The sequence below is a fragment of the Coffea arabica genome, chromosome 1c (assembly GCF_036785885.1).
Source record: "Coffea arabica cultivar ET-39 chromosome 1c, Coffea Arabica ET-39 HiFi, whole genome shotgun sequence".
NCBI classification, from domain to species: Eukaryota; Viridiplantae; Streptophyta; class Magnoliopsida; order Gentianales; family Rubiaceae; genus Coffea; species Coffea arabica.
Window position 1 is genome coordinate 55,879,716 of NC_092310.1, and position 17,076 is coordinate 55,896,791.

General features: G+C 38.8%; 3 protein-coding genes across 3 annotated transcripts; 1 reads left to right on the forward strand and 2 right to left on the reverse strand.

Moving 5' to 3' along the window:
• The first annotated feature begins 7,835 nt into the window (after positions 1-7,835).
• Positions 7,836-9,481, forward strand: LOC113731280 (CBL-interacting protein kinase 2-like). The gene has a single exon (XM_072080134.1). The coding sequence runs from the start codon at positions 7,836-7,838 to the stop codon at positions 9,285-9,287; it is 1,452 nt and encodes a 483-aa protein (XP_071936235.1). The 3' UTR covers positions 9,288-9,481.
• Positions 9,482-10,024: 543 nt separating this feature from the next.
• Positions 10,025-11,231, reverse strand: LOC113731300 (uncharacterized). Its single transcript, XM_027256484.2, has 2 exons — positions 10,791-11,231; positions 10,025-10,425 (listed from the first exon to the last, which is right to left on the reverse strand). Exons 1-2 carry the CDS (start codon positions 10,904-10,906, stop codon positions 10,200-10,202), a joined length of 342 nt encoding a protein of 113 aa, XP_027112285.1. The 5' UTR covers positions 10,907-11,231; the 3' UTR covers positions 10,025-10,199.
• A 448-nt stretch (positions 11,232-11,679) lies between these two features.
• On the reverse strand, positions 11,680-14,115 carry LOC113731293 (uncharacterized). Its single transcript, XM_072080139.1, has 4 exons — positions 13,510-14,115; positions 13,180-13,318; positions 12,569-12,702; positions 11,680-12,478 (listed from the first exon to the last, which is right to left on the reverse strand). Exons 1-4 carry the CDS (start codon positions 13,701-13,703, stop codon positions 11,773-11,775), a joined length of 1,173 nt encoding a protein of 390 aa, XP_071936240.1. The 5' UTR covers positions 13,704-14,115; the 3' UTR covers positions 11,680-11,772.
• Between the last annotated feature and the right edge of the window lie 2,961 nt (positions 14,116-17,076).

Here is a 17,076-nt window from a genome sequence, read left to right on the forward strand (position 1 = left end):
TCTAATATAAATAAATTACAAATAATAAACAGACCCTATCTCTCTAAATTTCAACTAGCTGCCTTCTCATTTCTCATTTAAAACCGCATGGAGAGAGGTTCACGCATAGGGTCGACGGTAGGCAAGGTAAAACTCAACATCCCCATGGGTACTCGATCCAAATCATTTAGTTGGACGATGGTGGATAATTCGTAAGGATCTTATGTGTGTACATGTATGTGTGTTTAGAAAGAATCCAAAACCTCTACGTTGTAGAGTTTTAACCTTAATTATTAGATTAAGAACTTCTCCGCATATGAGATAATTATTTAAGTCTTTTTTTAAAAGACTATATATTTACCCTTCATAAAATACCTAATTTCTCTATAAGCCTATTCAAGTTATAAATTCAATAAAAGTGTGTTGATTTAACGTGATATGCATTAAGTTTAGTTTTGATATAAGTTAATTCCCTTATTTTAAAACTATTTAAATTGGTAGGTAGAGGATATTCGATGATAATCCAAACCTTAAGTGAGAGGAATATTTAAGGTATCCGACCAACTGCCATCCTTCCTATCCATGAAGCTTAAAAAGTTTCTTAACACAATCCAATCATGTCCGATAGATAAAGAGTACAGAAGCATACACGAAGGGGGAAATTCAGCGACTATCCAAGGATAATTTTTCAAGTCAACTTTTATCAGAACAGGCATGTTATAGCTATAAACCCGCTAAATTGATTGTATGCGCATCCAGTGGAAGATGAAATCAAATCTGAGGAGTAAATGGTTTGAATTAAAATGCAAGGCCGAGATTTGTTCTAACCATGGTTCGAAGTCTCGGCCGAGACCAAGACGACTCAGCCGAGTCGTCACCGCGACGGATTGACTCGGCCGAGTCACACCAAGTTACTCCGAGTTATTCCGAGTCAAGACGAGAAATCAGCCGAGTCACACCGCGACGGATTGACTTGGTCATTTCTTTTGCTATTTTTTAATTATTTTTATTTAGCCTACTTTTTTTTATATTATTAACAATTTTTAGAATATTAAATACTTTAAAATTTACGTCTCACCGAAACCGCGATAGATATGTCGAGACCGATGTGGAACGTTTCGGACCGCGCCCGCGACCGCCGACCGCGACCGCGACCGCGACCCTGACTTTAAACCATGGTTCTAACTTCTACCTCGTAAGCAGGCATATGAAAATGACGCCATGCATGTTTAGCCACAATTTATGGGGTGGCTGGGCATGTGAATGTGAAACCTGCAATCTCGACCCTGCCATTGGAGTTGAAGAATGCACGTGCAGTCGATTGAATTCGGAATTTTCTAGATTAGAGCACCTCCTAAAATCTCGTGGAGTTTAATACAGGCTTTGACTCCATTGCTCTGCAATGTAATGCTGAATTACCTGTGACTTGCTCAATTAATGCACCTTGACTGCCACTTTATTTTTGCCAAATACAAACGTATTGTATTGAAATTGAACCAAATACAGAGAACTTTGTGGTTTGTGCCATACGAATCTTAAAAAGTTCCCAGTCATACTTTCTCAAAGCAGGGGACCCTCGTCAAATAATGACTTTCAATCGCAATCAAATCAAGGTTCTCATCATCATTCTAACAAATAAATTAGTCTATTTACTTTACCAGACTACTCATTGGTACATTGAACAACCTTGCTGGTAGAATACAACGTGATGATACTGTAGATCATGCAGACGTAACTGCAAAAATACCTACTACTGCTAGTGGTAGAAGTGATACAACAGACCGACGGAGTGAAGTAAGATGTTTTTGGTACACCAGCACGCACGTAACCCATGGTCACAAAGTTAGAAAATGGAAAGTGAAGTTATAAGGAAATGGAGATTCAAATTTGCCCCAATCTGAAGTGAATGGTAAAAATGTAGCAGGCACCCTAAAACAAATATAGGAGCTCTTCAACACAAGTGTTTTTTTAAGTCTCGCATTCCTGTTGAGTCAACTGGCTCGCTTGCATAAAACAAATACATGTATAATTGTAAAGCAACAGCATCTAACATCTCACGGTGCACGGTGAATGCACAAACTATATTTTTGTATTAAGATCAAAACATCATCGTGATACTCTTGAGGATCCATGCATCAAAGTGGACCGTCAAGAAGGTTTTGATCTAATGGTTAAAGCTGAGATTTCAGAAATTAGAGATTCTAGATTTAATTTCTCCTTCTTCTCCCTGTTAAAGGAATCAAAAAAAAAAATTCACCAATTAAAAGGAATTAGAGATTCTGGATTTAATTCCCCCTTCTTCTCCCTGCTTCTTAAAGTTCATCACTTCCCTGTTAAAGGAACCAAAAAAAAAAAAAAAAATTGAAAGGCAAAGCCAACATCTTTCCAATGTTCTGTAGGTTGAGTAATCAGGATGATCTTCTTCAGCAACGTAAATATTGCAAGAACAAAACCCATCCTTGAAATGGTGTAACTGATCTCGGCCTCTCATTATAATCTCTCTCTTAAATAACATTGAACTAAGCTTAATAGTTAAGCGGCAAGCTTTACAAGTTTGAAGATTCTTGACTACACGGAGAGTCTCTCTCTCCTGATGGTGCCCAAAAGCAACAGCAATCCTTTCACTGTGGTGTCTGGCTGCACTCTCTCCGTCTTCATCACCGACGTCATGAAGAACTGAAGTTATATCTGGCTGGTACCCATGAGCCTGTAGCTCCTTTTCGATTTCATCCAGAAATGAATAAATTTGTTGGAAGTTGGAACTGAGGATGTGAAGTATCCCCAGCTAGAAATCGGTGTACAACATTGCCTATACCTCAATTGAAATACATCCTGGGGTTTTACGTACTCCTCTGCCTCCATCATTAACTTCCGGCATACATTGACGTCACTTGAGTGATGCACATAGGCTCGATAAAAACACATAGTATATAATTTCCCCCATCACGTGGATCCACTTCCAAGAGATTCTGAGTTATTTAGTATCTTTACAAATTTGACATGCCTGGAGCAGACTTCTCCAGACCACAGCATTAGGCTTCATGTGCTGCATGGTCTTCGCAAGTTTTAGCGCTTCTTCCACAAATCCAGATCGACCCAATAGGTCAACCATGCAGCCGTAATGTTCAACGCCATGAAAGCTACACGCAGTCGTGAGAAATAACTTCTGCCCTCAAGAACCAATCCCAGAGTGGCTACATGCACATAAAAATCCAGCAGAGGCAATGCCATCTGGTTTCATCCCTCCCTTCTCCATTGAAACAAAAATATCTATAGCCTCCTTTCCATAACCATGCGTGCCCAAGCCAACGGTGACAGAATTCCAGCAAATAACGTTTTTCGCTTGAAGGCCATGAAAGACATTAAGGGCAGCTTCTACGCTCCCACATTTCCAATATATATATATATATATATATATATACTCCCTCCATTTTTTATAACTGACGTTTAAGGTTTTGCACACCAATTAAGAAAAGTTTTTCATTGTTTAAATCTATACACTACTTTCCTTTTGTACCCTCATTAATTGTCCAATTCACTCATGTTTTCTCTCACTAGAGTATTGAATGGTGCTGTTTTACTGGGCCAAAAGCAAAGAGAGAAGTAATAATTATTAGGAGTAGTAATTAAGAGCCATGTATTGGTAAAGAGAGATAAAAGGGTAAAATTGTGAAAAAATAATTAATGTTGCATGGGAATAATACAACGACAGATAAAAGTACTTAAGAGCAAATTTCTTAAACGTCAGTTATAAAAAAAGGGAGGGAATATATATATATATATCTATTGTTTGTTACCGATCGTCCGTCAACACAGTTGTCATTCAATGCAAAAATCGCATAATTCATTGCTTTAAATTTCCTTTATATATTTGGTGTTGTTATGTTCTATATATGCGCAAGCATCGATGAGAAAAAGGGCGAGCATGAATTCCCTTCATGTTTGTTTTGTTCCTACTATATAGCTCCTCTTTTAAACACTTGGTGGCCCGTCAGGTTTTTATTACTTTTAGTGATCTAATTAGAGGAAATATCACCGCAATTTCTAACTCTACAAGCTTACAAGCTCATGATTATCTTTCATCTGTTTGTTTTGATCTTTGCCTGAATAAATTCAAAAACATATATAGGAGTATCTGATCATTCTGATCAACAATTAAAGATTTTCAGATTTTCGCGTTACAACAATGAAAAGTAGAAAAGCGACCGGCTTATTTTCGCATTGTAAATTCAAGAAGTACCAGCATACAATTTTATAAGGGTAATGCTCCTACCAAAATACAGCTCTTGCTTACAAATTTGATTCATACTCAATCCGACTTCTTCATAACTGGGTAGAAAGATTACTGAGATTCCAGAATCAAACGTTCATCTTAACAAATGAATAAATTATTAGGGATAAAGAGTCATGACCTTGAGTCTTTTACCTTGGTCTGGCTACGTGGCACCATGCTGGGAATTAGGTGCACTAAAGATGAAAGTCATTTGACTGTCTCTGTCTGTCTCCATTCCTCCGACTCCCACGTGGGCTCAAACTCACCCCACAAGGCACAAATCCTACCTTTTCAATTTTCTGAATTACTCCCTCCGTCCCATTTTGATAGTCTTGTTTTCCTTTTTCGTCTGTCCCAAATTGTAGTCCACTTTCCCATTAAAAAATATAGTAATCTTTCAAATTATCTAAAATACCCTTATTAAATATCTTGTTATTAATACATTGTTATTAAATATTAACCCACTACATTGAATACATTGAGCTTTTCCAATACTAACCCATTAGCTGTAACTGATATTAATTGGCACTCTTCGTGATTAGCATAAGGGTATTTTAGAAAATTATTAATCTAAATTTATGTTTCCAACCAAATTAATTACACTTTCTTAATCTGTGTGAAAAAAAAACTAAAACTAACAAAACGGGACGGAGGGAGTAATAAACGTAACCACTTGATCACGGTTTCACCACCTGTCCTAACTCCTGTGTTCTTACTCGTCCAAACTTGCCAACCCCCATCATTTCCTTCTCAATGTTCCCGATGCGTCCATTTCTTTGTGTTTTCTTCACATGACAATGACAATGATGTATCGCATTTATTTGAATCATATAGTTCAGAGCCCAGTATTTGTTGCAGCATCCCATTCTTCTGGTAATTTACAGTCGAAGGATGGGGAAACATTTCTTGCTTTGACGTGTTGGGTGAATTTTCCTGCGTTAGAGATGCAGTTTTCTTTAGTCTTTGCCGTTATTACGATTATTAATACAAACTAGCTTTAACTCAATTGAGTGCATTGGAGGAGGTTGACGGATTTCTTATTATTATTAAACATCCTGAGCCGTAGCATTTGAAATCTTAATGCAATCAAAGATTCAAAGTCATATGCATGAATAGTTGGTGTGTGACAGTTTCGGGCCATAAAGCATCATAATTAGCTTGCTCAATTAAGTCATGAGACAATGAATTAAGGACATTTCTCTTCGTAAATAAAATAACAGGGATTACTTGTTGCTGTGTAGTAGTAGAGAGATTTTGATTATTCAAAGAGGCATCTTTAAATTTGGTCTTAAGTGATTTGCCAATCAACTTAGCAAGAAATTATCCCCTTTCATGGAATATAATGTTTTACTCTTCTTTTTTTTTTTTCTGTCAAGAGATAGAAACACACGCACCCAATTAGATTAGAAACATTCGAAAGATTAGCGGTTAAATAACACAGTAAAAAATAATTAAAAAAAAAACTCATAAGAAATCCACGTCCAGCCAATTAGTGAATATAATGTTCTACTTCACCATGATTTCAGTCATCTCATCCCCCATCTTGGGCTATATATCCCGAACACTACTAGCTATTGACTTCACTTGATAGTCAAAACTTGATGAAATTCAAGAAGTGTCATGTGCAATTATCTTCAAATTTTCCTTTTTTTTTTGTCTTTTCCCGTACCATGTGAAATAATAAATTGAAATAAAATCATTGTCTAGACAAGTCAATATTGTTTTTCTTTCTTTTTTTTTTTTAAGGCAACTCAATATTGTTAATCTGCATATTTAGTTTAACTACAGTAATGAGATCATAGGTACCCTGAAAGAACCGACCGGGTTGGGCGATGTGGGTTCCAACAACTCCGGAAGAGTTCTTTAAGATTCGTCTTTTAGTGCCTAGTGCTCCTGCAACAAAGATGATGAAATTCAGGACAGATTCCGGATCTTGAGGACACCTCACGTGCCTTTATCATAGACGAGCCCACACGAGAAATTTCCTCCTCCCGCTGTCTTCTAGTACATCCATCCTTGTTTTCGCACTTTCATCCCATATATGGTTGGCCACTTGTATTCTTTTTCTTTCCTCTTCTTAGTTTTCTTCTTCTTCTCTCTTCCCCTCTCTCTCTCTCTCTCTGTATCAAGAAAGACCTTTCTTTTTAGCCCGACATCTTTCCATTGTTTTTACAGTTGCAGATTTTATGTGGGGTCTTTCTATCTCTGCTCAAAGAAATAGAGAGGTAAGTGTCGGTTTTGGGGTCAATTTTATGGGTGTCTACTACTATTTGATTATTATGTTTTTATCGCATTTCTACTAAACTGCTGGGATGAGATTAGTCATGTTCAATTTTTGATCAGCTGAAAGTCCTTTTTGGATTGTCTATTTGTCTTAATGGGGTGGAAAGCTTGAATCTTGATTGCAGAGCAACAGAGGAAGAAGGCTGAAAATCCTTAGCCTGTTAATTGGGGTTTATAAGTTTCTGTTATTATTTTAGGCAACATTGAGCATGGTTTTTTCTGATATTCGTGTCCTTATTTGTCCCCAGTGTAATACTGGGTGTGTAGATTTGACTCGTGATGAACAGGAAGGATATCTACGTGACATGCATATGGGCTTGAGAACAACTTTAATTAATTTCATAGTAATTCTCCGAGAAATGAATTATCTTGTTGATTTTGTAGCAATTAGAAAATAATAATATTTTCCTAAGAATATTATTTGGCCACTAAATCATAATCATGAACGCTAACCATGTTAGAGTTGCTTTGAAATTGCCAATTCCATTAGTTCTTCTCTGAATATGTTGTCTACAGTATGTAATTACTCTCACAACCTTAAATATTAGACAAAAATGGTCTTCATGATAAGCATTTTTCAAATGGATAATTGGTGAAATTATTGCCATTGAGTGTACCGATGCTTTTTGAGTGTTTCCTGTTCACTGGAATTGGTGGATGTCGATTGCTCTTGACACTACATTTTTGCAATCTTTTTTTTTTAAAATTTTTTCTAGCAGGGGACGGGTGGGATTTAAGAAGCGGGGAGGGGACGGGGGATTTGCGATCATATTGTTGTTCACTATGTTAATTCTTTTCAATCATACTGCAGTCTTATCTCATTGTAGATAAACACATACCTTATCCTTCTTGTTCCACAGGCCTAAGGGTTATCTGGTCTGGTGATCGTACTTCTTGCTCTATCTCAGCTTAATCTTGAAGTGGCACCAAGTTCATTAAGTTGCTCAGCAACATATTCTTGGCATTACCAGTTGATCTTTGAAAGGGAGAAACCAGGGAATGCAGAAAGATGTGCTTGAGCATCTCACAGCCTCCCTCCGATGTTGACGAGGTTTTGACCTTTGCAAATTCTCATTCCTCCATCCATGATGGTATTGCTACCTTAGATCATAATTTAATTGCATCTAATGCCAAAGGAAAACTTGGTCCAAGAAGTTTTAAAGTGCTGGTATTATTAAAGCATGACATATGTGAGGACGGGTGAGCGATATCAAGTATCTAACACTCCTGCTTACGATTTATGTACGGCATCAACAGGAGAAAAAATATTTAATCAAATAACTGATTTTGTAGCTTAAAAATGGAAAATACAGTGAGTGTATTGATGGAAAGATACGAATTAGGTAGATTACTAGGACAAGGCACATTTGCTAAGGTTTACTATGGTAGGGATATTAGTACTGGACAGAGTGTAGCCATTAAAATGATAGATAAGGAGAAAATATTGCGGGTTGGGCTTATTGATCAGATCAAGCGAGAAATATCTGTTATGAGACTTGTTAAGCACCCTAATGTTGTTCAACTTTATGAGGTCATGGCCACTAAGACCAAGATCTATTTTGTAATGGAATATGCCAAAGGGGGCGAACTGTTTTACAAGGTTGCTAAAGGAAAGCTGAAGGAAGATGTTGCACGAAGATACTTTCAACAGCTGGTTAATGCAGTTGATTTCTGCCATAGCAGGGGGGTTTATCATCGGGATTTGAAACCAGAAAACTTACTTCTAGATGAGAATGAAAATCTGAAAATATCTGACTTTGGTTTAAGTGCCCTAGCTGAATCAAAACGCCAAGATGGGCTTCTTCACACCACTTGTGGTACTCCTGCATATGTTGCTCCTGAGGTCATTAATAGGAAAGGATATGATGGGGCCAAAGCTGATGTTTGGTCATGTGGAGTGATTTTATTTGTTCTATTGTCTGGTTATCTTCCATTTCATGACTCAAATTTGATGGAGATGTATCGGAAGATTGGCAAAGCAGAGTTCAAGTGCCCCAATTGGTTTCCACCAGAAGTGCGCCGTCTGCTTTTGCGCATATTGGATCCAAATCCGAGTACTAGAATCTCAATTGCAAAAATCAAGGATCATCCTTGGTTTAAGGGGGGATTGAATTCAAAATTAGTCAAGCCCAATATAGAAAACAAGGAAGTTGCTTCTTCAAGTACAGATGCAGGGACCAGATCCCTTGAGAATAGCAGTAGAGCCACTGATGGCACACAAGACCTGTTGGCACTTACCAACCTAAATGCGTTTGATATCATCTCTTTTTCTGCTGGATTTGATCTATCCAGACTGTTTGAAGAAAGTTCACGAAAGAAAGAAGCCAGATTCACCTCTTGGCAACCAGCAGCTGTCATAATCTCAAAGCTGGAAGAAGTTGCCAAGCGTCTGAAGCTAAAGACAACAAAAAGGGATCGGGGATTGTTTAAACTTGAAGGAAAAAAAGAAGGTAGAAAGGGAATATTGTCCATTGATGCGGAGATCTTTGAGGTCACTCCTGAGTTTCATTTGGTGGAGATGAAGAAATCAAGTGGAGATACACTGGAATATCTGAAGATATTAGATGACGGTCTACGACCTGGTCTGCAGGATATTGTCTGGGTTTGGCAAGGTGAACAAGAACGCAAGGAGTCAGAACAGCAGGAGCAGCAAATTCAACATCGACAGCTGGAAACCCAAGCTTCGGAGGACCAGCAACAGCAGCAGCAGCAGCCGCCGCAGCTGCTGATACTGCAGGATAAGTTACCTTGAGTCTGTCTTTGTATTCCACATTGTCATGTATTTTTACGGGTTCAAGGTGTCCCTTTTCCCCGACTCCAAATCCCTTACTTTCGGTTGTATGTTGCATATTAATGCATGTGTAAATATAGCCTATGCATTTGTAGACCAACGTCTCAATCTTGAAGTATTTTTATGGGTACCTTCAACCAATTGCTGCCACTGCATACCACTGTTTATGTTAAGGAATCCCAGTTTTTAATTTATTTATGGTGACTTTCAGGCCTTTTATTCATATTAAGACATTTTCCTTTGAACCAATGGCAGGCCAAATTTTTTTTTTTTTTAAAAAAAAGGACCTGACGGGCAGTATTTGCTGTTTCATGCACTGGGGCTATAGTATTAATGGATTCCGGGTTGATAAGGAATGATCTGATATCCATTAATCAGTGTGCCTCGAGTATCAGCCTTTCGTAGAAGAGTCTAATCGGATGTCCCACAAATAGCTTTTTTTACAACTGAACATAGACACAGCAACTAAATTGGGCAAGAGCTAGTTTCCTTTTGTCCTTGCTGACGAAGTAAGAACAATCCAGAAATAACTCCTGTTTAGAGACGAAATACTTCTCTGTAAGCAAACCGTATGGTCTGGCCGATTCAATAGTTTGTCCTAGCTCTGAGGGAGATTCGGTTCTCAAATCTCAATTTGGCTAGAATTATCCGGTTGAGGACATTATTGCCAATTTCTGCAGGTTTATGACACATGCAAGTAAATGAATATAAAATCTGATATTATCAATCAGACGTGGTCACGTCTTTCCATGAACTTCCAGTAGAATACTGATTTCCCTTTCGAGCACTAGTATGAAGCACAAGTATGTTACCACATAACATCTCATTTTGACAACAACTGCTTATGCTCTGGTTTTCATGTCGTATGGAAGATCATGCTTGGGGCACTCGAGAACAAGCTGGGCAGCCAAAATGTCCTTTGGCTTGACATTTGGTGCATGAGATGGATAATTCTTTGGACTTGACCCTGAAGGACTGGTAAGCACTATCTACTGGATTGAGACTGAACGGACCTCCTCGAGTGATCGAACCAGATCCCTTGCATCTTGAGCATGCTATCAACCTCAAATCACCACATCTCTTGCACATGCCCAATGAACTGCTTGTCCAAGAAAATGCACAAAGAAATCTTACCGGTGTCATTCATCAAATAGCTAGTCACTTCAATTTCAGCTAGAATAACACTTCCATTTCTCTAAATTGAAGTAGTAACTAGCTAAAGCTTTTCCTGATGGTGGTTGCCAGATTATGGACGCTATGTTTCACAGTGGTTGAACAAAAAGCACACGTAAACATTGGCAAAAACAAATAGCCATCAAAAAAATTTACCATGCAGAATCACGATTAGTACTAACAACCTCATCCTTGTCAACCTACTCATCTAGTAGGTTTTACAGCAGAGATAGAGAGAGCAGAATGTGACATATGATATAAGGCGAAAAAGGGGGAAAAAGAAAATATTACCTACGCTGGGAAGCTGCAATTAAAGAGTCAATCTTGGGAGCTGAAATTGTGGCAAAAAGTAGCAAAGCACCAACACCATACCCTGCTATTTCATTCGCGGTGACGTGCTCAAACATTCTGTTGCGGTGATCCTTTTTTATGTTGCGACTAAGTTGTACCACGAACAGGTTCTGTCTGATGACTGTAATACTGAGATAGGAACTTAATTTCCGGCGAGGGAGAAGTCCGGGGCTTCTAGCTGCTGGTTGGAGGAGGCCGGGGATGGCTACTGTGGTTTTTCTCTTTGCTCGTCTTCTGTAAGGCGCAAGCCCATACTATACTACTGTATCAAATACTGTGCCATGCTGTGCAGCGTGTTGTCTGCGATCTACACTAAAGAGAACGATGGCCACAAGTCCATCATCCCTTATCCACAACGCAAAAAAAAATGGTTGACTTCTTCGGTGAGGGAAGGTGAAACGGGGATGGTGGGGTTTAGTTATTTCTTGAAATCCTAGGGGTGCAAATGAAATTATGGCAAAACCTCGGGGCTCTAAATTTAGTTAATCCTTCATCATTATCAGGTTATCAATATCGATTTTGATGGAAATTCCCTGGTAAATGAATTAGTAAATGTGATTGAACCAGGCAAAATCCTATGCGCTGCAGATTTCATGTGAAATGACCGCTTAAAATAGTGATAAATTGTCAACTGTCGAGAACAACACTTGTCAAGGAATTAAATTGTCAGGAATGACACTCATCTAGCGATCAGCTGTTGTATAAAGCAGGAATGCCATTTTGCACTCACATTCATTCAGGTACCATGGCAAACCCCCAGTAACAGATCTCTACGAAATCCAATTTCCCTGGGTAAGATTCAGATGGATGAAAATAAGAAGTCGCAAAATAAGTGTGTAAGAAACTCAATTTATTTCTGGATCGCATATATTATTTGCATCATCCAGCAGTAATTACATTATTCTAAGACATATTTCTGTATTTAAACAAACATGGGGGAATTGGTCAAGTCTATTATTTCAGGACATCCAACAGAGAGTCTTCTCTTCTTATTCCCTGTACTCACATTGTAGCAAGGTGAGGGTGTAGACAAATCTATTACCTCAACTTCGGATGAGGTGCAAGGGAGTTCAAATTTATTCAGAGTTACATTTTGTACAGATTGTTGCCTGGGCAGTTGAGGGTCTGCGACGTTAAATTCATCATACAATCTGAATGTTCCTGTATCTTCAGCAATTCTTGTTGCGTTACTGCAGCCGAAGACCAGAAAGTCGTCGAGCTGGAATGACTGCTTCTGGGCCTCTTCTTTGCTAATTTGCAAGTTCTTTGGCAGTTCGAAGACGCTGCTTTCTGTTGACGTTTGTTGTTCGTGAGCAATTGCTTCAGTCCAGTTATACAGACCGAGATTTTCAGTTTCTTTGAAGCCATCTTGAACAAGTTCAATATTGCTCAGCGGTTGTGCATCTGCTGATCCATCCTCTGCAGATTCCTCAGATCCACCACTGTGCTCACAGTCGTCACCAGCAGGATCCCAGTCATCATTTTCCCCCGCACATAAATTGCCCCCTGTATAGCACGGAAGCTCATCCATAGAACCAAACTGTACCCTCGTTTGTTCCGGCAGGCTAGGGCAACCAGATGCGAGCGTCATGTATTTTGTGGAAAAGTAGTTTACTGTGAGATTTAAGCTGTACACAGGAGCAACACTTTAGCCATCAGTAAATAACCAAAATTCAGTCAGTATTTCAAGCTTAGCACGTCTAGGAATCCTGTAATACCTCTGCCAAGAAGGAAGGGTGAGCATAGTGTAGGCAAGTTTTATCTTATTTGCAAGCCCAGAAAGAGATTTGAAGGTAGCAGCTGCTTTTCTTACCGCCAGTGATCCTAGTGGATGCTGCCAGGCCCACTCAAACTGCAATTCGATTCATTAGACAGCAATTAGTATGCTGCCTCATTTCATAATTAAGGCAAAAAGAACTGGCTCTCATGTTAACATCATTCTAGGCCCATCAATGATAAAAAAAAGTTGGTACTTGCTGTGGGTTGCAAAGCTATTAGAATTCAGAAGTGTAACTCAACAGAGAACTATGGCACGAAGAGGGCAAATCAGAGAGGAGAACAAAAGATGGAGCTAAAAAGAACAAATCTATTGCATAGAATCCACAATCTGCAAAACTGTCTTTGCCTACGCTAACCAAGCGGTCACAGAAAAAAACTCATAAACACTAATCTTACGTCCACTCACCAGTATAGCACTCAATTTAGCAGCTTAAAATTTTTTAAAAAAATGAACTTTAAAACAAATAGTCCAAGGCGTGTCAACGACATTTACAAAAGGTAACATCTAACTCACTGCTAGTGCAACAGAATTGAATCGTGTAACATGTACCTGGAGAGCGGCAACGTTGGTGGGGAAGCCATAAATGCAAAGGACCATCTCCCACGGTCGCCTCTTCTTGGTCCTCCAAGCACCGCTCCCTATCTCCCCGTTGTGTTGCCTTATTCTGCGACGAGGATTCACTGTAAACCTACAGCACCCACCCAACACTCCACGACATTAAATATATGCTAAATTGTATTCAAAGAAAATTGAGAAACTTGGCAACCGATCACTAAGCAATTTCCCTGATTCCAAAACACTCCCAAGATAAAGCTAGGGAACCAACTCAAGTTTCAAAAATGGATCCAGAAATGACGGGGATCCAAACCTGCTACATACCCGATATAAGAGGAACCTTTGAATCTTGGGGAAAGCGAAGTTAGTAGATATACCGCGTAAAACTTGCTCCCTCCTTTTCCTGCTCTTTCTTCTTCTCCTCCTGCTTCACATAAAGTCGGTGGCGTTTGATCATTTTCTCCTTGTTCGGGATTTAGGGTTTCCGGTGTTTCTTTTCGCCCTTTCCTTCTCCCCATCTCTCTCTCTCTCCTCTCTCTGTTATGGATTTGCTAGCTATCCTTTGGATCAGGCGTAATTCGACCGTTGTGATTGGATCAATATTTTGAATTCTGCGTCCCTTTTTCCAATAAGGATCTGACTGGCTCCAATAGCGGGCTAACGAACATGAGAACCTTTTTTCCTGTTTACGCCTCACGATTCCCAGTTTAAAAAGCCCATAGTTCGTGTACCCTGTAAATTTGGGTTTGAACCGGTTTGCTTTATTTGTTATTAATTTTTTTAAAATACCCTCATGGTCAACATACTAGTGCAATGGTTCTAAACTTTTTTTTTTTTTTTCGCAACGATAACATTTGCCTACTCTAGCCTAATCTAAGAAGAGAGGAACCCAACAGGATCTTTCAATCGAAGGAAGTCACAGTTAAGTGGCAAGGTGAGAAGCAAAGGTTAAACCCTTACCTCCCACTCCCACTCCCACCGAGACTTAACAAGAGCCCAAGAGGCTGCTGGCTGCAATGGTTCTAAACAATTAACTCCTGAATATGTCTGTCCCGGAGAAAAAAAAATTTTTGTTTGAAACAGCAGGGTATCCGTATGGATGTCCAATTTCAATGTCAAAATTGAATTGAAAAACTTGCACTGCTCGGATTCTGGAAGACTGGAACTCCATTGTACGGCAGCGTCTGCGCATGAAATCTACAAGTCAATCTGAGTTGCTTTTCTTGAAACACGCCATCATTAATTGATCATATCCGGTTTTAAGTTAAGGATTCAAATAATTTGTACCATCCGTCATCTTCGTATAGATTCCTTCACCGGCTAGATTTAATCTATGTTAAAGAGTGAAGGGAGGCAAAGCTTCGATACTGGAATTGCAGACATTTTAACAATTTTCACCCAGAAAAGTAACGTCAGATGGCTCGGGTTTTGGGGTTCAACCGAAAACTTGTTTCAGCTATTAAAGAAGGTTAAAAAGCAGACCAGATAAAATTAATCGTAGCCCATATGAATCAACCGGGGTTAAAAGAAAAAAATTGAACCAGTCGAGTTCTGAACCCCTTAAACCTGATGCCTCAGCCTTGCTAAGCAAACAGACCGGTAAGCAATCAAAGGCAGGCTAAAAATGTCAAGAAGATTATCTTCTTGAGTACTGAAAGCGAAAATATCCAGAGACAAGGACGAGAAAAAAGGCAGAACATAAGATGGCATTGGTCAAGGAACATGTCTGCACAATGCCTCTTCCAAAAAAAGTTTAAAAACGTACCAACACCCATTTATTAACAGGAAGGGATTCGATTCTGTCTACAAAATTATTAATGTCGTCCTTCACCCCTACATTCAGCAGCCTGGACCAAGTAATTCATTTCACAAACTGACATACGTTTCCTCCTATATTTCTGACAATCCATCCATTGCACTAATTTTTTCGGAGACATTTTATTAACGTTTTAAACCAAATTGTGGAGAATAAACCAATCTTCTTTGCTCTAATGTCAAGCAAATCTTAGATGTATGGCAATCCATTTTCAGGCATAAGATCAAACAAAAACACACATATGCAAATTTAATTCCCAGTATGTTCGAAAAGGAATTCATCTATCTAAGTTTCAGCCTGTCAACAAGATCCATAAAGATTACAATTTCCTAAAACACGTTTTTGACCTTGCGATGTTACAACATAGATGTACTTCAGATATACCATTTGCTTGTAGATGCCCATTCCCATCAAAGAAAGCAAACCCCTACAAACATTACCCAGCGCGATGTCTTTAATAGAAAAGGGGGTTAAACAGACATGCTGTAACGTAATCTACACATCTGCTTGTGGACACAGTGACTAATCTTAAATATGTTGACTACAACACTCGTAATCAATCACAATTTATCAAGATGTTCATCAGAATGCGCCTGGTTTAACTGGATCTTTGCAGCTCTTAGAGCCCTAAGAGGTCAACAAGAAAACAATTGTAAATGATGTTTCCCAGAAGACAACCTTTACAAGCAATGATCCTAACAGAACAACTTTTACAAGTAATTATCCTAATTTTCCTGTTGACAAGCTTCTTGCATGAATAAACGTTCTCAGATACAAGACCAGAGAACATTCATATCCAGTGAAAAGCTACAAAGTTTGACAAATTTCCAAGACATAATGGATCTCTACATCTATAAAGTTCGAAAATCCATATACTCAAGAAAAGTCTTCTGAAGTTATCCAGAGATAGGAAATCAACTAAGATCTCTCAATGTAATAACAACTAGACACATGCAAACCATATTTTGACATGTAAAAGCTTCGTCTACAGGAAGATTTACAATAGGACAACTTACTAGGTCTTTTATCAGCTTCATACAGGAAAGAAGCATCAATAAGTGGAGTTTCCTTCTACCTAGTACACAACTGAACAAGTTCAGAAAATGTTTAGAGGAACAATTACTACCAAAGCAGCCATAAGATTGAGTTCTAAAGACGTTTAGCATTATTGACTAATGGGTTTGATTTCTGGTTATCCAAAGCGAATGATCAATCACTGAGGCTTAACTAAACTGAAGCCTCCATCCAAACATGTTCCTTCCAAAGTCAACCAACTTCGATATCAAGGAAGAAAGAGAACATTGCTCAGGCTCAACTAGACAGTAAGTTCAATATATCCATAAACGGCCGACCAAGAAAGAAATTCCCAACACACAACGAACAAGAATAATATGCATATTATTACGAAAAATAACCTACATTCCACACAGGTATTCTCGTGGTATTTTCATAACAGTAAAGCTTTACAATTAAGATGATACAGACTCCTAAACTCGTAGCCCTAATTGAAAAGCAAAATTACAAATGGAAAGCGAACACAGTCCATAGCATACAATACAACAAGTGGAGTAACAAATCACAAAACCTAATCCCACCCAATGATCAACCTTTACCACCGGGATCATCAGTCGGCCTTTTCAGAAGCTGGAGAAGAGGACTCGGAGCCCACCAAATTCCTCCACAAATATCTTCCACTTGCCATGTCCACGCACGTCCAAAACCCTTTCCCAATTGCCCCACATACCTATTAATTCAGAAAGAGAGAAGGGGTTAAAAATTTACATAAACCCAAGATAATTAGACAATATGTAAAGAAAAGGAAAAAGGATGAAAGTTAAAGGGGGAACCTTGGAGGAAAAAGGAGGAGACTTTGAGAGGTTATCTGGGGAATTGCATTCTACAGTGTTTAGGGTGTCGGTGTCGGAGTCAAGATCGGTGGTGGGTTGAGATTTGAGATTTCGGAAGACGAAGAATCCGGCAAGAGTAGCAGACAGGAAGATTAGGATAATTCTCAATGGACACATTCTTCTTTTTCTTTTTCCTTTGCTTTACTTTTCTTAGCCTATCTTTTGTTT